This window comes from Patella vulgata, chromosome 1, assembly GCF_932274485.2.
Source record: "Patella vulgata chromosome 1, xgPatVulg1.2, whole genome shotgun sequence".
Lineage (NCBI taxonomy): Eukaryota > Metazoa > Mollusca > Gastropoda > Patellidae > Patella > Patella vulgata.
In genome coordinates, this window is record NC_065879.2 from 17,533,520 (window position 1) to 17,555,680 (window position 22,161).

At 36.5% G+C, this 22,161-nt stretch overlaps 2 protein-coding genes across 5 annotated transcripts; one reads left to right on the forward strand and one right to left on the reverse strand.

The window, feature by feature from the left end:
- The first annotated feature begins 1,886 nt into the window (after positions 1-1,886).
- On the forward strand, positions 1,887-22,028 carry LOC126808915 (ubiquitin-associated domain-containing protein 2). Of its 4 annotated transcripts, none has more exons than XM_050533985.2 (9): positions 1,887-2,159; positions 10,519-10,646; positions 11,133-11,252; positions 15,177-15,283; positions 15,786-15,954; positions 16,600-16,857; positions 17,618-17,684; positions 19,577-19,632; positions 20,201-22,028. In XM_050533985.2, exons 3-9 carry the CDS (start codon positions 11,172-11,174, stop codon positions 20,309-20,311), a joined length of 849 nt encoding a protein of 282 aa, XP_050389942.1. In that variant the 5' UTR covers positions 1,887-2,159; positions 10,519-10,646; positions 11,133-11,171; the 3' UTR covers positions 20,312-22,028. The 4 variants fall into 4 exon arrangements, with proteins under 4 accessions (XP_050389942.1, XP_050389941.1, XP_055955956.1 ...); XM_050533984.1 differs by lacking the exon at positions 1,887-2,159 and adding an exon at positions 9,458-9,628; XM_056099981.1 differs by lacking the exon at positions 1,887-2,159 and adding an exon at positions 9,900-10,178 and having other exon boundaries at positions 16,600-16,851; positions 17,615-17,684.
- LOC126808891 (rab3 GTPase-activating protein catalytic subunit) lies at positions 3,600-9,223 on the reverse strand. Its single transcript, XM_050533938.2, has one exon. It carries the CDS (start codon positions 9,078-9,080, stop codon positions 6,099-6,101), a length of 2,982 nt encoding a protein of 993 aa, XP_050389895.1. The 5' UTR covers positions 9,081-9,223; the 3' UTR covers positions 3,600-6,098.
- Positions 22,029-22,161: the final 133 nt, after the last annotated feature.

Here is a 22,161-nt window from a genome sequence, read left to right on the forward strand (position 1 = left end):
ATGGTGATAAAGATACATGTTTAGTATGTTACAGTCAGGTGCTGATGTTAACATGATTGACAGGTTAAGTATGCCACCTTTAACATGTGCCATAAAACATATGGCAGGAATCATGGTGATAAAGATATATGTTTAGTATTATAACATTCATACAGCATGGTGCTGACGTTAACATGATTGACAAGTTAAGTATGTCACCTTTATCATGTGCCATAAACCATATGGTGTGAATCATGGTGATAAAGATACATGTGTAGTATTATAACATTACTGATACAGTATGGTGCCATAAACATGGCAGGAATCATGGTGATAAAGATACATGTGTAGTATTATAACATTCATACAGTATGGTGCCATAAACATGGTGGGAATCATGATGATAAAGATACATGTGTAGTATTATAACATTACTGATACAGCCAGGTGCTGATGTTAACATGATTAACAGGTTAAGTATGTCACCTTTAACATGTGCCATAAAACATATGGTGTGAATCATGATGATAAAGATACATGTGTAGTTTTATAACATTACTGATACAGTATGGTGCCATAAACATGGCAGGAATCATGGTGATAAAGATACATGTGTAGTATTATAACATTCATACAGCATGGTGCCATAAACATGGCAGGAATCATGGTGATAAAGATACATGTGTAGTATTATAACATTATTGATACAGCATGGTGCCATAAAACATACAGCGAGAATCATGGTGATAAAGATACATGTGTAGTATTATAACATTACTGATATAAAACATGGTGGGAATCATGGTAAAGATACATGTTTAATATTATAACATTATTGATACAACATGGTGCCATAAAACATGGTGGGAATCATGATGATAAAGATACATGTGTAGTATTATAACATTACTGATACAGCCAGGTGCTGATGTTAATATGATTGACAGGTTAAGTATGTCACCTTTAACATGTGCCATAAAACATACGGCGAGAATCATGGTGATAAAGATACATGTGTAGTATTATAACATTACTGATATAAAACATGGTGGGAATCATCGTAAAGACACATGTTTAATATTATAACATTATTAATACAGCATGGTGCCATAAAACATGGTGGGAATATGGTGATAAAGATACATGTGTAGTATTATAACATTACTGATACAGCCAGGTGCTGATGTTAATATGATTGACAGGTTAAGTATGTCACCTTTAACATGTGCCATAAAACATACGGCGAGAATCATAGGATAAAGATACATGTGTAGTATTATAACATTACTGATATAAAACATGGTGGGAATCATGGTAAAGATACATGTTTAATATTATAACATTATTGATACAGCATGGTGCCATAAAACATGGCGGGAATCATGGTGATAAAGATACATGTTTAGTACAACATTATTCATACAACATGGTGCTGACATGTACATGATTGGCAGGAATCATATGGTGAAAAAGATATATGAAAGGAAATGAAATGGGGTTTAACGTCCTACTGTTCTTCTACGACTGGGCTAATGAAAACGGGCATACACCTGTTTTGAGGTCACGATAATTCATCAACATCTATTGTTTATTACCGATCTAGAAATCGTCATTTGGAAAATTCTAGAAACCATGGAAACTTCTGGAAACAGTATTTAGAAATAATTGGAAGGTTCTGGAGTGTTTTAGAAAAAAGTTGGAAGGTTCTGGAAAGTCGTGGAAAATTTGAGAATGTTTCAGAAAGTTCTAGAATTTCCTAAAACTAAAGAAGCTGAACCAGACCAGTTCGAGGGCAGAACTTTCTTATCACTTTGTACACAACTCATCGTTTGTGGTAAGTTTCTATTTGCCCCAAGCCGTCTGTGTTCTCAATTTATTGCCATATCCTGCTGTTGCACTTATTGTTTTGTTTTGAGAGAAATAATCTCTGTTTTACATTGTGCTGTTTTGAGAGACTTGATCTGTCTGTTGTAATCCAAGTTTATGATTATTGTTGTGGATTATTACCGATTCAAGGATTATTCATCCTGTCAGTTTTGGATCATCAAGATCCTGTGTAGTTCTGACAACTTGGGAATTACTACGGTAATGCCGAAAAGACATCTGTAAAGGACTGTCTGAAAACTAAACTTCAAAGCAATAGAAGCACCAAGAACAAAGAAGACTTCAACCAAATACTGGTAAAATTGGACTAAAGACTATGAGAATCCTGTACATTGTTAAACTTGTACCGGTTCTTATACTCATTTGTTCATATATCATTTTATTATTTGTATATTTTGTATATCATTAAATCAGTTATTGTCTAAATTTGTCTGATTGAGGTATTGGGTGGATTGGGAAACGCCATACAGTGTGACATGGCGGGAAATTGTGAGTGGACAGCTTTGGCGTACTCGTAGTCGATTTCCAACAGCCAAGGGATATTTAACGTGCACACCAATGTGTAAAAGGGACCTCGTTTTTTGTCCCATCCGAACAACCAACATTATCCCTTACCAGGCCCTTCGTCCTGCACCACTAACATGGAGGAAACATGCCGGAAAATCCTGATGAACTTTCTCAGCCAACACAGGGATCAAACACGGGACCTCCAGGTTAGCGAGCCAACATCTCCCCAACTGTGCTACTACATGCATAGGTATTAAAATATTATTAATACAGCATGGTGCTGAGGTTAACATGGTTGACGGGTTGAATAGCTCACCTTTAACATATGCTATAAGTATATCACCTTTAACATGTGACATAAAACACATGGCAGGAATCATTATGTGGTGATAAAGATACATGCAGTGCCAGACTGGGCCCACCTGTCCGTGACAGGTGGCCCTATAAGCTCATTAAAAAAAGTGGGCCTAAGCCCATAAAGAAAAAAAAAAGAAGAAAAGAGAAAGAAAGGAGAGGGGGAGGAAAGAAAACAAAGAAGGGGGGGAGAGGACAGGACACAGGACAGGAGAAAGAAAAGATAGGAAAAAAATGACTGACAAACAACACAAAAAAAGAAGTGTGCTACAAGGAAAGAACTTTATACCGAGAACCGTGGAATTCATCTTTTAACCTCTACTTTGTTCTTCATAGTTCTTCAGAGGTCATTATCGCCAAAATAATCTCCAAAAACTTCCCAGTTTTGACTTTTTCGCAAAAAATTAATTACTTCCGGGTTTGGGTTTCACTTTCGATTTCTGCCTGGAGACCAGGCAAAATAGTGTTATGGTGGACGTTTTATATTATAATTTGCATTATTTTCATCACGGAGAATAAAAGGTTTTTGTTTTTGACACTGAAGAGAATTCTCAAATTCATCTAATGATAGTTTTCTTAGGTCATTCTGTTATCTAAATGTTCTGAAATGCTTTGAAAATGGGTTTGTGGTTGTCAATTTTCAAAATTTTCCTGGGGGGAGAACACCCCCCCCCCTCAGACATTCGCGTGCCTTGGGTGCGCTCATTATGCGCCTTTGGTGCGTACTTGTGTGGGCCTTTGGCCCACCAGTCCGGCACTGGATACATGTTTAGGTATTATAGTATTATTACTACAGTATGAGGACCACATGAACATGATTGTCAATAATCATAATTATATCATCTTTAATATGTGCTATAATTAACACATATTAGTGATAAAGATAAATGTTTTTTTTATTTTAACATTATTAATACAGAAAGTATCAGGTAAAAATTTTGACTGGCCTCTTTTTAATCAGATTGAATCCAAGCCAGGATATAATAGTTCAAATTTTTGTTTTGTTTTCTTAATTAAATGTTAAACATACATTATGCAAGAGCTAAATCTGCCCATTGCAGGTCTTTCTTTAGGTCTTAAATGTTTCCTAAACTATAAATTAAACATCTATTAACATGACCAGACCATAATCAACAATCGATGCCATCTGATGGGTCCGATTTTAAACAGATTTGAATCTGATCTGCGTTCAACAGTAGTTGATGATTTACCATAAAATGGATAATCAAGCCTTTGTTTATTATTGTAACAACAGTAACAATGACAATCGAGGCTACAGTGTTATTGAAATAAGAATTTCTCAGCTGAGATTGAAGTAATTTGACTAAAATTTTCAGCATAGTCCCTTTAAATTACCTATTTTTTAACTGTTATTAGTGTTATAGCGAGAACTGTCAGCTCTTTATCTAATCTTCCATAATGTCCCTTTAAATAATCAATCTGAGTGCATTTTTAGCATGGATTAATGCAAATGGCTATAATAGATACAATCTCTTATTCACATTTTAGCTCAGAAGAATTAATCCATGACAGTAGACATTTTCGCTAAAATAACAAATTTCTCACGGCTCAATACACGCTGAATATGTAGTTAGATTGATTACCCGTATTTAACATTTAATATCAAAATAGCAACGCTAGATAATCTCACAGTTTCAGCTTGGATTTAATCTGATTTAAACTAGGCCCATCAGGATTCTCTGCTACCAAAAAAAGATGGCAGTGTCTGATTATACTCGAGCAGCATAGATCAATGAAATTTCAATTTATCATAACTTTGTAAATACTGAACCTAATTGAACCATTTTTTGACTGATATATTCCCATTATAGATTAAACTTTGACAATATTGTAGTTTGCAAGGAATTCCTATAGCACTAAATGACTCGTGGAGCCTTTAAGAAGGATACTTAAGCTTGATGACTTATCAAATAATAAACTATTTGTTGATTTATATATATTTCTTTCAAATAATAGAGTGTATGAGATTCTCTATGCTTTTTAGTCTATCTATATACATACATACAGGTATCCCTTGAAGAGTTGTGTACAATCTAGTTTGATGACTCCATAAGACCACAGAACATATCCTGAAGTCAAGCTATGTCTGTAGTAAAATGGCCACCATATTTACTTACACAATTATCCCACTGTAACAAAATTGCAATAAATTAATCTTTAATAAAACAATTCATTCATAAAATGTACACATGTTATAAATGTATATACATGAATGTTCATGTATATTTACATACATGTATACCATGACAACCATGTAATATGCACATATACATGTATATATACTATGACAACCATGTAATATACAATATCTATATAATATATTAAATATACATGTACGTACATATATCATGAATATCTTGACATGTTGATTCAATTCACAATGGTTGCATAAAAACAATATCCTTAATAAAATTAGAAAATGAAAAAGACTGGATTGCCAGTTTTGATATCATTACCCTCAAGAATGAGCTTTGTACCAAATCTTCACAGGCTATGAAAGTTGCCGTTTCATGCAAGAACAACAATGACATTAGTAATTGCTGAAATAGAAACAAGATTTAAATTTTTAAATAATTAATAATTACCTAATGTAGCATACAAGCACATTCATGAGAAACAGACAATTAACTGTGGCCTTATCAGGCCAGAGAATAACTGTTTTAGCTAATGAATTATTATCAGACATTTGAACTTTGTGCCAGACGTGTATTAATAATACACATACCAATAAAAACACAGAAAAAAAACAAATTATTTGCCAGACAAAATGACGGGGACCAGCAGGATTGTGTCTGACGATGTCTGTGACAGACGGGGACCAGCAGGATTGTGTCTGACGATGTCTGTGACAGACATATATTACTGAATTCAATGAAAACACAGAAAAAATACAAATTAGTTCCAGACAGAATGACTGGCATCAGAGGGATTGTGTTGGACAAACCTGAAGGTGTGCCTGACAATGTCTATGACAGGTGCCTTATTTCTAGGCTTGATCTTGTGAATGTGAATTTATACATGCCACAATTAGGTTCATTTAGGCCACACAATTTTAATTTTCTCTAAGTGAATCACGTGAAAGACTGAAACACATTTAAAACATCAAAGGTTTTGAACAGCACAATTTGGTTTTTAAATAAGTCTTTTTCTCAAAGAAATAAGAGGGAAAATATTTACAGGTGTTCCCGAAGAACAGAAAATCAAATTTGTGTGGCCTCAGTCAGTTATTTTATAGACATCCTATAATTAGCTTAATAAAACAGTCGTCTAATCCGAAATAACATGATGATATTCTTCTGAAAAATATTATCACAACATTGTATTTATCACTATGTGGAATAGAAATTCACAGTTCACTGAAAAGTAGTGTCACTAGAAAAGGCACCAGCTAGTCTAAAGTCATCCACTAAAACACAGTACATCTTTTGTGGAAGAACACGTGAATAGGGAGCAGGTCTGGGAACCATTGCACGTAAAATATACTCCCTTGCAGAGGGTCGCGGGAAGTCAGGTACAGTACTCGTTGGTTTTTGAAGTTCCTCAAGTTTTATTTCCCCTTCTTCCTCATCAAGAACCATATGCGAAGCTCGTTGAGCTGCTGTAAAAAGTTTATGGATGATTGAACCAGCTGGTCCACATGGTCCACCACGAACAATCACTTCTGGCTGACGTAACAAACTATTTACAAAAACTTGAAGTTCCTCTTCTGCGCTAGACATGTCCAACAAATCAGTGGTGAATTTAGTTTTTAAGGATTTAGCTCTTGCGATAACAGTTTCTGCTAATTCGATCATCCGCACCAAGTCTTCATATTTACGAGCATCCATCAATGGACTCCTGGTAACTTTAGCAGCCTTGTTCATTATTTGATCTAACAAAACTTTGAGATTTTCAGTATCCTGATCCTCATTTTCTATAACTTTAACAATCGCTGCATGAATCAACATCGGCATCATGTGAAGGACAACTTGTCCAGGTTTCATGGAAGCAAGGAAATGAAGAACTTTTTCTGCTTCTTTAGTATCATCAAACAACCTACGTTGTCGGCGAGCTGGAATAGGTTTAGCACTCTGCCAGACTTCAACCCACATATTTCCTGGAATCTTCATTCTCGGACTTAGAGTTCCTGTCTTCACCTTTTCACCATCCTCTCCTTCCTGTTCCTCCACCACATAATCTCTCGGAGAATACCAGCGCACAAAATCTTCCAAGATACAGTTAGGATTGGCTGCTTTGAAAGACTCCATATCAGAGAGCAGACATGCACTTTGCATTCTGGCTCTTAGTTGAGTTCCTTCTGCTGATGTTCCGAGCTTGGCTAGAACCTCAGCATGTTCTTCCAACATATCTTCAGTCATTGGTGCTGGTTCTTGGGTTATGGGTATATAAACCTGTTCTCCGGAGTTCAATAATTTTAGGTCCTTTATAGGGGCTAAACGGCCATCAGGTTTATGGGAAGTGGTATCTGCGAAAGATTCATGGTCCTCCCCATCTGCTTCATCATCCCCCTGTTCTGTATCACATTCAAAAAATTCTTCATCACTGGAACTGATGTCGAGGCTTTCGTAACGTCTTTTACCCACTGATCCAGAAGACGGAGATTGTGATCTTGAACTAGTTGATAACGGTCGACGCTGATAGGTCGGAGACAAGGGTCGTGAACTGCCATCTGCATGGTCTGTAGGAGTAGGATCATGTTCTAAATCTTTACCATGACCATAACCAAGACTTTCTCGTTTTATTTTTCGTTCAATACAGCAGTTTAACATCTGAAGTTTTTGGTGCAAGATGCTGGCCTTCATGTTAGGTTGTCCATGTTCAACATCCGCAATATAATAATTGTTCTCCCATCGATATCTCATCTCAAGGACGAATTCTTGCCACAGATGAGCGACTGCGCGCAAACCTCCATGGTGATGATTGACAATACAGAAACAAACTGCTAATCTGTGAGTTAATCCATTGACAGGTGACGATTTCAACTGTTTAGACAAATCTTCCATTAGTTTCAATGATCTCGGACTCTTTTCTACAGTTTCTTTCTCTTTCGATTCAGACTTCTCAGACTTCTTCGCGTCTGGGAAGAGAAAAAGCAAAACTCCATTTAGTATATCCCCAGGAATTGGAGCTTCATCTGGTTTCATTTTTAATTTGGTGGTAGCAGAGGAAACGACATGTCCCAATGTAGGTATGTTGTAGCCAACTGCTGGCTCTGTTAGTCGTTGAAGGGCTTGAGTAATATCTCCAGCTTGGTCTTTGTCTGTTTCATCTAAAATATGTCCCAACAATTCATCTGTTGTTTCTTTGTGTTGACTCAACTTTAAAAACTCTCTGAGATATTCGCCCAACAAACATTGCGCGTCTTCTGTCATTTGTAATTTGACTGACCATTGCGGAGCCTGGAGAGGATCGAGGTCAGAATAAACATGATTTTCAACAATCATATCTTCTGACAGACTTGGCCATGTGCATGACAAGTTCAGTTCACTAATTGGATCAATGCAGGCTCCAAATGGGAGTACCCCGTAATCAGAACAGCCAACTTCACATTCTAGAAATGATGAAAAATCGGGTGGGGATTGAGGCCAGGGACAATGAATCCATTCCTGTAAAATGTAAGTGAATCTGACAGAAACTGAAACAGGTGGCATTGAAATGTAAACACAGCCAAGTTTCGACTTGAAGACATCGAGGAGACCAGCTAAATGGTTATATTGCTGTGGGATTTTCTTTAAGTGAGCCATTTCAAATTCTACACTGGCTCCGGGTACTATGGCCGTTCCTGAATACAGTTTCCGCCATCTCTGTTGAACCTGTACATAAACCGGTATAGTACACCCAGTGTTATTAAGCGCTATCGAAGCAGAACTGAGGAGTAATTTTGACCGACTTTCACTATCAATGGCATCTGTAGTGGAAGCAGGAGAAATAATAAGGAATTCCTGAAGACCATACCAGCGTGATAAACAATGAGCTCTGAAAGGAAAATCATTTTCCATATTCATAAGATCGGAGAAAACTGTTGGTGTTCCTTCATCCTGGTCTTCTTCATTTTCCTCCTCTTTTGTTTCTTTTCCCGATTTGGAAGCAGATGATGACGTTTTTAAAACCATGTAGGTCACTTTAAATTTGAAATCAGCAAATTGGAGTTCATCATTTTTTTCTTCCCAATTGCAATTTAGGAAATCACCCTTTCTAACAGGCTGTAGATACCCTCTGTTGACAAGCTTCCATTCGTGCAAAATTTCTTCAAATCGAGCAATAAATCTTTCCCAGTCTGAAGCTGTTGTGAAATCTGTAATTTCAAACACTTCGCTGTCGTCTTCGGGTACCATTTTGAGTTTTATAGATTCTGTCTCGGGGTTCCGAAACACTAGTTCAGATCATGTTCGTGTAATAGGTTATACACAGTCTACTAATTAACTAACAGATAAAATAATGATAATTATGATATTATCGACTTTGACAACATGTCGGATTTTTAATTAGGGGGAAGTAACTCTGGGAGTTTTTTTAGGGGGACGCTTACATCACTAACCCACTAACCATATCTACAAAACATTCACCTTAATTTGTTATTTTTTTCAGACATATATTCCAAAACCCATGAGTACCAACCATTTTAGATTGCTTAGTTAGTAAAATTTTCTTATATTAATCAAAATGTATTGTCTTGCCTATGACGTTAGCGGCCTTGCTTCCGTTTCCGAAATCAACTTCCGTTCTAATTTCAGAAATTATTTCTGAGATTAATGACAATTTTGACCATTATGTAATCAACTGGGTTTTTTCTTCTAGTTACGTGGTGTTAAGTTTTTCAGACACAATTGAAACTCTGATCCAGAAAATAGAATGTTCTCAGTTTATGGTTCATCCGGCTTTTGTAAGTGGATTCCTTTTGAAAATTAAAGGCCTTTCTCTGTATCGTCAGTGCGGAATAGGCCTATTCATTTGATATTCATCATTTCAAATTCATGTCACCATCATGCGGCCATCCCACACTCCTTATAATAGTGACATATCTTATAATTCACCTCATGTCGAAATGAAACTGGGTTTAGCGATATGCTGTTCTGCACCATCAATGCTATGATAAAACATTTTTACCCAGGCAGTGGCACTACAGTCTGAGACTGTACGTAGGGTAGGACTACTCTGCCTTTATTATGAATTCAGACTCCCAGAGTAAGAGTTCTTTTACATACACACCAATGTGTACACAGGTCCTTGTGTTTTTGTCCTGGCTATTGACTAGACAATGATCCTTGCCACTGACAAGGTGAAACCACACTGGAAAATACTGAGGTACAAGTTTCCTCGACCATCACAGTGCCTCATGCATTCACCGAGCCACTCACCTCAAATCACTTGTTTCAGACTCATTGTCATTTTGTCAGACAGTAAGCATGATGGAATTAATTATACTGATATGGGTAAGACTCATTTAATTGTTTGCTTTATGCAGTCTTCACCATATATGTAAGGTTATAGTATAAGTGCCACCCGTTTGAGTTATTTAACTTTATATCTGGTCACCTGAAATTTGATGTCATTATTCACTTTAAAGTTTCTACAGCCAAGGTCTAGGAAAGTGCAATAGTGCCGACACTCATACGATGAAATTAAAGAAGCTTACAATGTTCTTCTTCTTCCTCTATAGTGCCTGACTCTAGTAGAGTGTAAATATGCACTGTTGCTGTTCACCAATTTTACAAATCAATAGTTTCTTGTTTATTTAGTTGACATTATTTGATTTACTTTTCAATTTTTCAGATAAAGCTCCAGTAAGTAAAGGTTTACTGGGAACTTCAGTTGTAACATCAATTGCCCTGAATATACCATTACAGAATTATCAACCCTATTTTATCTACACGACACAACAAATTCTACAAAAACAACAGGTAAATAAAACACACTGATGTCGTGATGACAGATCCTTCCAAATAAATGACAAGTTGCATCAGATGTTCTAGAGAAAAATATAGAACCTAGACCAACAGTCTCTGTGGATGTTTAGCGGGGTTAGGTGCCGATGGTTTAACGCTTGCACGTTAGATCATAAGGTCTGTCATTGAGTCAAGTGACAAGAAGTAGAGTCGCCAGTCAAACCTCATGGGTTTTCTCCAGGTCCTCCGGTTTCCTCGCATAGCAAAAAGACCCATAAGCCCAAGCAAATTATTGAAAGAAATACTGGTAGAATGGTATATGAAATTACACAAAAAAAAAAACCCAGCTGCATTCTTTAGTGGTAAAGGGAGGAAATCAAACTTTTACCTGAGGATAATGAATGTGTCATGCTTTGAGCATAACCCTTACTGGTGTGGTGTAATGAGCTGAATAAATATTCACTTTTTTATTATCATTATTCTCTATTTGTTTAATTTCAGATATGGCGTTTATTTACATCGAAGCTGGCATTTTTAGACATGAAAGATCTCTTCATTTGCTCATTACTGATTTATTATTTTAGAATTTTTGAGCGCAGATTTGGCTCCCGTAAATTTGCAGTAAGTTAAACAAAAATAAATCCATAGTTTTTATATTCTTTGCTGCTTAGGGACCTTCGCAAAATCTCGGAACTGGGTGGGTGGGTTGAAAATGATAATTTAAATGTCGGTTATTTAATATTGAATAATGACGTATGTGCTGAAATTTTGGGATGGATATTTGAACAGATAAGAAAGTGTTTGACGAAAATTAAATTTTACTTACAATACAATAGACCGCAGGCTCAGCGTGGGGGGGTGTCCATCAAATGGGCACAAAACCAGACCCAACTTTTCTAAAGTAAAATTTTGCGTAGAATACGATGCCGAGTGGTAATCAGTCCGCTCTTGGGGCATTTTCGAGATATTCGGGGTCAAAGGTCAAATGAGTTCATTTGCACTGAAGGTGAATGCGCAGTCATTCTTGTATTATGAAAAGAAGCTGAAAATGATCGAAAGTAATCACACTTTCAATAATAATGTAAACTTGCTAAATTCACCTTTAGTTTTAGTGACCCTGGAGGTCAAAAGGTGAAATTTACCATTTTTGCACTAGGAAGATTTAAAGCAATAAAATGTCAACATAAAATATAAAGATAGGTTGCCAGGCAACGAAACATACGCCCACAGCAGCTAAATCGTCCGGGCAGTCAACAAGAGTTGTCGCATATATTTACTTTTTTCGGTAATGAAACATTTATAATACACTAAAATCTGATTAAGAGCAACAACTCAGAAAACCATTAGAATTTGTTTGGTTTTTATAAAGTTCTGCCCCATGCTAACATTTTGTACACAAAACTTTTAATACTGTATCATGGATTTAGCATACTTGTTCGCCTCAAGATCTTAAACTCTGTGTATCAATCTGAAGTCAATCGGATATTAACTTTGGCCTCTAGAGCGTCCCAAGATTTTTCAAAGTGATCAAGGGTCATAACTTTGGCAGTAATTATCAGAAATCTTTGAAAATCAATAGGATTCTTCGCCTCGTGACCTCAAACACTGTGTATAAATTTAAAGTCAATCGGATATTAACTTTGGCCTCTAGAGCGTCCACAAGATTTTTCAAAGTGATCAAGGGTCATAACTTTGGCAGTAATTATCAGAAATCTTTGAAAATCAATAGGCTTCTTCGTCTCATGACCTTAAACACTGTGTATAAATTTAAAGTCAATCAGATATTAACTTTGGCCTCTAGAGCGTCCACAAGATTTTTTGAAGTGATCAAGGGCCATAACTCTGGCAGTAATTATCAGAAATCGCTGAAAATCAATAGGCTTCTTCGTCTCATGGCCTTAAACTCTGTATATAACTTTAAAGTCAATCGGATATTGTGGACGCCAAATCGACGGACGGACGGACGGATGGGGGCGACGACAATATACGACCACATTGCAATGTGGGCGTATAAAAACTAAAGCGAAACCTGTTCTAATTATAAATAGGAACATTTAAAATTTATCTTTACAGGGTCTTAGCACCGAACTTTTACTTTGGAATGTCGGAAATGATCTTGCATAACAGAACCAACACACTTTGAAACCTGTTTCAAAAATACGTAAAAACTGTCAAATCGAAATCTCTCCGATTTATTTTCACAGCGATTATTATACATAAAGATACTAGTTATCTGAAAAACATTTGAATGGTTTCAGTGTTGGACACCAGTCTGCAAGTCGCGTTGATTTCCGAGAATCCCAGTCTACGAAAATCGACGTTAATCTGTGACGGGAAAACACGTATCTGACGACGAGGTTAAAAGTATCATTATGTATAGCATTCGTTGTAAAACTAATTCAGAGAGATTTTGATTTAACAGTTCTTACGTATTTTTGAAACAGGTTCCGAAGCGTTTTGGTTCTGTTATGCAAGATCATTGTCGACGTTCCAAAGTAAAAGATAAATTTTAAATGATCCTATTATTAATTAGAACAGGTTTTGCTTTAGTTTTTATACGCCCACATTTTCATGTGGACGTATATTGTCGTCGCCCCTGTCCGTCCGGACGTCCGTCCACAATTGTTTGTGGACTCTCTACAGGTCACAATTCTTATCCGATTTTGACGAAACTTTAAATATAGGTTTATCCCCAAAAGATCTCGGCTGCTTTCGATATTGGCATGTATCGGATCAAAACTTCATGGATTATGACCCCTGTTTGTATGAAAAATCATGTTTTTAGCTTGTGGACCCTATAGAGGTCACAATTTTTATCCGATTTTGTTGAAACTTGAAATGTAAATTTATAACGCAAAGATCTCGGTTCCTTTCGATATTCGCACATATCGGACCGTAACTTCCGGAATTATGGCCCTTGATTGTACGAAAAATCACGTTTTTAGCTTGTGGACCCTATAGAGGTCATAATTTTTATCCGATTTAAAAAACCATATTATTATATCAAAGTTACACACTAAAGACGGTTGAGTTCGAATTTCATGAAAATCGGGCCAAAACTGACGGACAAAATGGCCGCCCTTCGTTCTCAAATATGGTATATCAAGGTTGTGGACCCTAGAGGTCATAATTTTTATCCGATTTTGGTGCAACATAAATGTAAGTTTATAACCCAAAGATCTCGGTTTCTATTGATATTCGCGCATAGCGGAATGTAACTTCCTGAATTACGACCCCTGATTGTACGAAAAATCACGTTTTTAGCTTGTGGACCCTATAGAGGTCATAATTTTTATCTGATTTAAAAAAACGTATTATTATATCACTGTTACACACTAAGGACGGCTGAGTTTGAATTTCGTGAAAATCGGCCCAAAACTGACAGACAAAATGGCCACCCTTCGTTCTCAAATAGCCCCAAAAATATGGTATATCAAGGTTGTGGACCCTATAGAGGTCACAATTTTTATCTGATTTTGTTGAAACTTGAAATGTAAGTTTATAACGCAAAGATCTCAGTTCCTTTCGAAATTTGCGCATATCGAATTGTAATTTCCTGAATTATGGCCCTTGATTGTAGGAAAAATCACTTTCTTTTTAGCTCGTTCTCTATCCATCTCTCGAAAATGTGGGCTTATCCTGCCTGGCACCCGCTGGTTATATTTTACGCAGACATTTATTACTTTAAATCTTCCTAGTGCTAAAACAGAAAATGTGACCTTTTGACCTCTGTGGTCACAAAGAACAAAGGTGAATTTAGCAAGTTTACATTTTTATTGAAAGTGTGATTACTTTCGAGCATTTTCAGCTTATATTCATGATACAACAAAGACTGCGCATTCACTTTCAGTGCAAATGAACCCATTTGACCTTTGACCCCGAATATCACGAAAACGCCCCAACGGCGGACTGATTACCACTCGGCATCGTATTCTACGCAAAATTTTACTCTAAAAAGTTGGGTCTGGTTTTGTGCCCACTTGGTGGACACCCATTCGTGCTGAGCCTACAGACTACAAAGAATGTAAATTCAAATACAGTCTGTTCATAACATAAATTCCTTCGGAATTTCCAACAAGATTCTTTTTGTCAGTGGTGCAGGACTTGTCAGATGGGACGAAAAACTGAGGTCCTGTGTACTTATTGGCATGCATGTAAAAGAACCCTAGAGAGATGGAATATGCAGGACGGAGGGCCTGACAAGGACAGCTGTCTAGTCCTTCGGATGATACGAAAAACCGAGGTCCCGTGTATACTTTTGAATGCACATAAAAGATCCCTTGGCAGTTGGAATTCGATATTAGAGTAGCAAAATTTCCCTCATAGCACACTGTATGGCGTATGCCCGTCTTCATTAGCCCAGTATAGGAGCAGAACAGTAGGACGTTAAACCCCATTTCATTTCATTTCATTTCGACAGATGGAATTCGATACAAGATTAGTCTGTGTTGTCACTGCCTGGGCAAAATTCCCTCATAGCCCAATCGGTGAATAAAAGTAGGACGCTGAACCTCATTTCAACCCAAAATGTTTTTATACTTTCAGTCATATTTATTAGGAACTGGTTTATTAGCAACGTTATTAGAATTGTTATGTTTGTATTTATGTCAGAATTTTCTGGACTTTGATATTACGTCTGTACCTTCAGGACCGTAAGTATTAAATACACATTTATTCTACTAGTAATGGGTGGGTGGGGGGGGCCTCAATAGTCTATTGTGTGTACTTCAGATCACAAGGTCTGTCATTTAGTCAAGTGACATTTTTTCGATTCCTCGCTTGTACGTGACCTCATGTTTTTTCTGCAGATTCATCGTTTTCCTATTACTACTAAAGATCCCTACGAGAAAGCAAAATATTGAAATAAAATTGAGCCATGTTAGTCCCGAAAATGACCAAGTGTGTGTCTAGTGGGCAATAAAACCCAATACTTGTATTGGATAAGGAGCCGCAGTGGCTGAGTCAGTAAGGTATTCACTCGTTAACCTGGAGGTCACAAGTTTGATCCCAGTGTTGACAGAGAATGTTTTGGGGCAAAAAACAGCGGTCCTGTGTACACATTGGCATGTCCTGTATTTATTAGAGTGACACTCCATGACATTATTATGTTTCACTGCTATATATTATATCATGGGTTTTTTTTTCTATGAACAGATTATGTTTAGTATTTCCCATGTTTGTACCATATTACTATGATATACCACGTGTAGCTATGACAACGATAGTAGGTGTACCTGTGACAGGTAAAACATTTACCTATATATTGGGTCTGCAGATAGCCAGTACATCAGCGGAGTCCAGATTAGCAGCAGTCTGTTCTATAGTAAGTTTTATATTCTTCCCCATTTATCGTGACTCACAGTGAGCAACGAATCAGACTCCTGTCATTGAGTTAAGTGGCATGGTTTCGATTGTCTGCTTGTTCGAACAAGGAGTAGGGTCGCCTGTCCAACCTCATGGGTTTTCTCCGGATCGTTCTGTTTCCTCCAACCGCCAAATTGTCATACGTGCAAGTGAATTATTGAAATAAAATTGAACCATGTGTTAATCCTGAAGTGACCCAGTCTGTGTGAGTGGACGTTATACCCCATTTCTCTCTTTCTCTTTCTCATCGTGACTCACTGAGATAGCGATTCAGGCTCATTCATTCATTGTGACTCACTGAGATAGCGATTCAGGCTCATTCATTCATTGTGACTCATTGAGTAATAATACTGGATGAAGAAATATTTCTGCAGAACATGCTGAAATACTAAATCAGAATTTTGATTATTTAATTTTTAAAAAACTGATTAGATACAATTTGATTACACTAAGATATATCAATTCGATAACACTTAAGATATTATACATCAATATTATTTTATAATTTTAGAATATATTATACAATGCTAAGATTTTACACATCAATTTGATGATGTTCAGATATCATACAGGAAGTTGATAATGCTAAAATATTTTCTTACAGGTAGCTGGATTATTGTGGCGATTAAACTTTGTAAAATTACAAACAGTTATTCAGATACCAAAATGCGTAGCTAAAGTGTGTGATGCAACTATTGGACGATTGTTAAAATCTTCACCTCCTAAAAACACACGCCTACCAATGGGCGCTACATTAGAATTGCAGCGTCAAGAACAGCTAGATCGTCTTGAACAGCAGATGTTGTGGTCAACATTTCAAAATCCAAATCATTTACCCAATGGAAATGCTCAACAACAACAGGTAATGATTTTATTGTTTTGATGAGCATCAGTTGGGAACATAAAATGAATGTGACACAAAAGAGGCTGATATAAACGACCTGTCATATCTAAAATAATTGATTTTTTGTTATTTTTGCATGAGAAACTACTTAGTATATAATAAAATCAGTGGCATTGGGTGGTGTGTTAAGTTTGACATTAATATCTTAACATATGTGCTGCAATCCGATTAAAATACAGATCTATATTTCGTTTCGTTTTTTTATACTTTCGATGGCCTACACTACATGAAGATCTGACAAGTTGAACTCAAAGGTCGTGTCAGGGGTCGTACGAGCGGCTTTTGACCCTATGACGTCAGACATTGATTAATCAATCAGCGTTGATGTTTCTATTGGTTTACCCACAATTTTGTGCATGGCACGCCAAGAAGTTGCCGTAACAGACTGTTTCATTGGCTTATCCTGTACTTCAACCAAAACACTGGTAATATAGCAACTCTTCCAGATCCTAGTGTAGTAAAGACAAGTAAAACGAAACGAAGAAGGATCTGTGTTTTAATCAGATTGCATATGCTGTAGACCACAAAATCAAATGGGGTTAACATCCTGCTGTTCTGCTCCGACTGGGCTTATGAAGACAGGCGTATGCTATACAGTGTGATACTGAGGGAAATTCATCCCATTTTGATAAAAGTGCCATGCGCTGAGCAGAGTGTGCTTAGCCTTTGTAGAATAGCAGATATGTTATCACTTACCATTTGTATTTTTCTTATTCAGAACTTATTTCAAGGATTATTTGGCAATAACAACATTCAGGAAAATCTACGACAACGATATAATACAGGTATATTTGATACTTATCTTCCTTTAGGCTCCATTGGTAGCGGACATTTCCAATGACGATTGCTGGAATCACGTTCCACCATACTTCTCGCAGTGTTTCGTTTGATTAGACCTAATCCCACTCAAACACTGATGTAACGAAAGCAAATTTCTGTTCCAAATTATCACTGGTCAATAGTCCGAGTAACAACCAATACCCAACTGCATAACAATATCATTCAAGTTTAAACAGGGCTCCAGATATGTTTGCATGACAAATGAGGCTACCAAACGGCTCAGTGTAGTAAACAATACTGCTTGAAGATGAACAATACTTTCACCGTTTTTAATACCTTAAAGTAGCTAAGTCCGTAACTCAATATCATCCAAAATCAACATTTAAATCAACATTGGTGTTGTGATCTTACCTGGAAAAGATGGGCTTCTGATATCCAATATTTAAGACAAAATAAACATTTTACCATTGGTACACGAATCGTGTACCATAATGCGTTTCAGCGCCATTTGTAACAAGGTGCTCAAAGAATGAGGCTAGACATATTCCACAAGTCATGTCAAACGGTGATATCATATTCTTATTTGGAGAGCATGCGCAATAAATAATATCGGTGTTGACTGGAATAACCAGACGCTAGAAACTGACTTGCGGTTGAGACTTCTGGCGTATTTCGCCGAACATAACTGATAACAATTCACAGTAAAAAGGACAAGATTGAATGTAAAACAGTTTATATAAATTCATATTACATTATTACATGTGTTGCGAGACTTGCGACCCATTTGTGCCAATTTCTAGATCCCAAAATATTGGTGATTTAACTCCTTTAAATCATTGTTCAAAGTTTTAGAGAAGACCCCAGATTAAACGAAGGGCTGTCATGTTGCTGGAGGCTACTTAGGAGAGATTTGATTGAACGGGAAGAAAAGACACCCTCCCTCAAAAGCTCAAATATCAGATGTCAATCTAGCAATGGCCAGAGAGGGATTTCTCGGGCCATTGCTTCAGGAATACGCGTTCTGCTTTTGTCAAGATTGTACATCAACCTGCCAGTCTGAGGTTATATTTGATTGACAGAACGTCTAGCGCTATCTGAAAGAAAAGTGTTTCTTGTCATTGTCATTTGGAATTGATGGAAAATCTTAGGTTTTGTGTACAAATTGATCTTCTATGTAGAAAATCTCTTGACAAATGGAATACGAAGAATTATTATTATTATTATTATTATTGTTCGATTTATATAGCGCTTCATTACACATGAGTGTTTCTAAGCGCATTCACAACAAAACAGTTCAAAAACATTTTTGAAATAAGTAGGTTTTTAAGTTAGTCTTAAAGCTCTGGATGGAAGAGGACTCTCTAAGAGTTTTTGGAAGATCATTCCACATTTTTGCTGCTTTGACGGAGAAAGCATATTCACCAGAACGCTTATTATATTTGGGGATCCTCAATATGCTACGATCACTTGAAGAACGAAGGTTGGATCGCTGGGGAGTATAGAAATCAAAGAGTTCTTTTAAATAACTAGGTGCGGTGTCAGAATAAATTGATTTAAACACATTCACAAGAGCTTTAAATTGAACCCTCGCTCGAACTGGAAGCCAATGGAGTTTCTGTAACTTAGCTGATATATGATCAAATTTTCGTGTTTTAGTTATAAGACGTGCAGCATTGTTTTGCGCTATTTGTAGTCTGTTTAAAGCTGTTTCTGGTGCTCCTAATAGAAGAGAATTTGCATAATCCATGTGCGATGTTACTAAAGCTCTAACAACACTCGGATAGTGGGCAAAATGTTGACTGCAAAATTTAAATGCACATGGGAATATAAATGACCATATGTTAGTCTCAAAATGACTAAATTGTTGAAGTTAAATCCATGCCCCTCATTATTTCAGCAGCGGCAGCTCAATTAGAAAATCAGGAACCAGAACAACCAGTCTCAGAAGAACAGGTAGGCTAGATTATACAGACATTTGATAAACGAACCAAAATTCTCAAGTGCACTATTTGTATGTAGGCCTCAAATCCTCTGGTTGTGAATTATTTCAATACAGGCAGTAGTGCAAGGGACAACATATATAGTCGTTTGGATGGGACAAAAAACTGGGAAGTGCACATAAAAGATCCATTGGCAGTTGGAATTCGATATGAGAATAGGCCATAGCACCGCTCTCCGGGCAAAATTTCCCTCATAACACACTGTATAGCGTTTGCCCGTTTCATTAGCATAGTCGGAGCAGAACAGTAGGACGTTAAACCCTATTTCATTTCATTTTACCGATTATGATATACCACCCTTCATACGTTACATGTAATTATTTTATACCCCTCAGGTAATCATCAGATATTTTGGATGACTACCTCGTATTATTCAGATGTTGGACATTTTCTGCTCTATTTTTTAACAATATTATCTGAATATTTTCTGCTCTATTTGTTTTTTTAAACAATATTATCTGAATGGGATTGAGAAAGAGGTTTATGCTATGTAAAACGCCTCTCTTCTGCTCTATTTTTAGGTGCAGCAGTTGGTTGATATGGGATTTAACGCAGATCGTGTGAGAACAGCTTTACGTATGTCTAATAACGATGTTACTACGGCAACAAGTGTTTTACTCCGTGATTTATAGTCTAGTGTTGATGGAACATACACACTTGGTATCAAATGCTACACACAATATTAACAAGATTTGTGGCTGGAAAGAACACAAGTGGGGTGATATTATTTTGCGGTTGCCAAAAAAACGCAGAAATCACGCAGAATCTGACAGATCATACATTGTTCATCGATTGTAATGTCTTGGTCGTATCAAGTGTGTTGAAATATTATCTAAGTGAATATTACTCTCTTAATTTTTCCTCCATGAAAATGATTTATCTTCCATACATAGTTTGGTTTCCATGGTGATTATGACGTCTGGTCCATGTGAAATAAACTAGAAATTGGATTGTGTGTTCTGCAAACTTACTTAAGCCTTTGACAAAACCAAACTCCTGAACGTTTATGCGGCCTGGGACATCCAAGATGTCCGATATATGCACGTAACCATGTACTCGTAACAATTGCGGCAGGAGAACCGACCACTCATATTTTAGGCACTACATGGTTGCTTTCTTGGTTTATCTCCAATAATCTGCCTTGTGGTGCCATGGGTTGTAAACACGTGAAGGTTGCTGTCAGAGATGAAGAGGCTTGTATTCTGGGCCACGGTTCAAAGGGTTAATTATTTAAATTGTTCCTACCATAGCAAATGGACTGATTTTCGATGTCTGTTTGGAACAATAATGGTAAAACTATTCAAAGTGAGGTTGTGTGCGATCGATCCCTAAAATAATATATACCTGAAGTTGATATAACTTCAAAATAGGTTGATCTCATTAATCTTTCAAACCTGGTGTGTATTCTCCAGATCTTCCATTTCCTCCCACTGCTAAAGACCCCAACGCACAAGCAAGTTATTAAAATAAAATTGAACCATGTTAGCCCCGAAATGACCTGGTTCGTATCGAGTGGACTTTAAACTCTCTCTCTCTCTCTACAGTATCACTTCTGTACTAGTTAAAAGCAAGTTACACGGATAGAAAATCTATAATAGAGGGTAGAAATCATCACATTGATTTGATGTGGAAATTTGATTTGCGAAATGGACATTTTTTTATCTGTAGATTAATCAAATGTTGAAATATTTATGCCTAAATCAAATGACTTATGCTTTTTTTTCTCTCAAACTAACATAATGGTCTAAAGGAGCCGTTCTTTAAAACTGAATATAGTAATACATTAATATGTTCAACCCCCTTTAAATTATACAATCACCCCAAGTCAAGCTTTCTTTAATCAAAGATGTTCAACCACCTTTTTTTTAATCAAATGATTAATGATGGATTATGTAAGATTTAGATAAAGAGCTAGACGTTCTTGCTATAATGGTGAGAAAGGAATATATTGAAAATTTCATTCAAATTAATTTATTCTGATCGAAGTTATAACTGTTGGAAGATATAGGATAGATTGTTCAATATCATAGCGACAGTACTTGACAACTGAGATTTAGTCTTGATTGCCATTTTATTGTTAAATTTTTAACTCTTGTGGATGTTTAAATACATTTAAATTTCGGCCATCTGATGGTTTATAGAGTTGATTATATGCTATGTTAATAAATGTTTTAAATAACATTTGAGGCCAAAATAAAGACCTGCAATAGGAACATTTAGCTCTTACATAATACATCTTTAAAAAGAGAAAAATAAATTATAAAATGTTGTAAATATTATATAATGATAATTTTAATGTATGTGATTTAATATATCAGTTATATTTATTAAAGGTGAATAATATATTCATTGTTTTTGTCTCTTTCAATATATACACATTCATGTGGACATATTATGTCGTTGCCCCTGTCTGTCTAGACCAGTGATTCTCAACCAGTGTGCCGTGGCACACAGTCGTGCTACGAGATCTTCCTAAGTGTGC

Bases quoted from the DNA above. Each gene is read 5' to 3' on its own strand.
- LOC126808915 (XM_050533982.2), top strand. From the start codon at position 10,004: ATGATCCTTGCCACTGACAAGGTGAAACCACACTGGAAAATACTGAGG. The intron at 17,685-19,576 runs GTATATTTGATA...TCATTATTTCAG, and splicing joins ACGACAACGATATAATACAG to CAGCGGCAGCTCAATTAGAA. The intron at 19,633-20,200 runs GTAGGCTAGATT...CTCTATTTTTAG, and splicing joins AACCAGTCTCAGAAGAACAG to GTGCAGCAGTTGGTTGATAT.
- LOC126808891 (XM_050533938.2), bottom strand. From the start codon at position 9,080: ATGGTACCCGAAGACGACAGCGAAGTGTTTGAAATTACAGATTTCACA.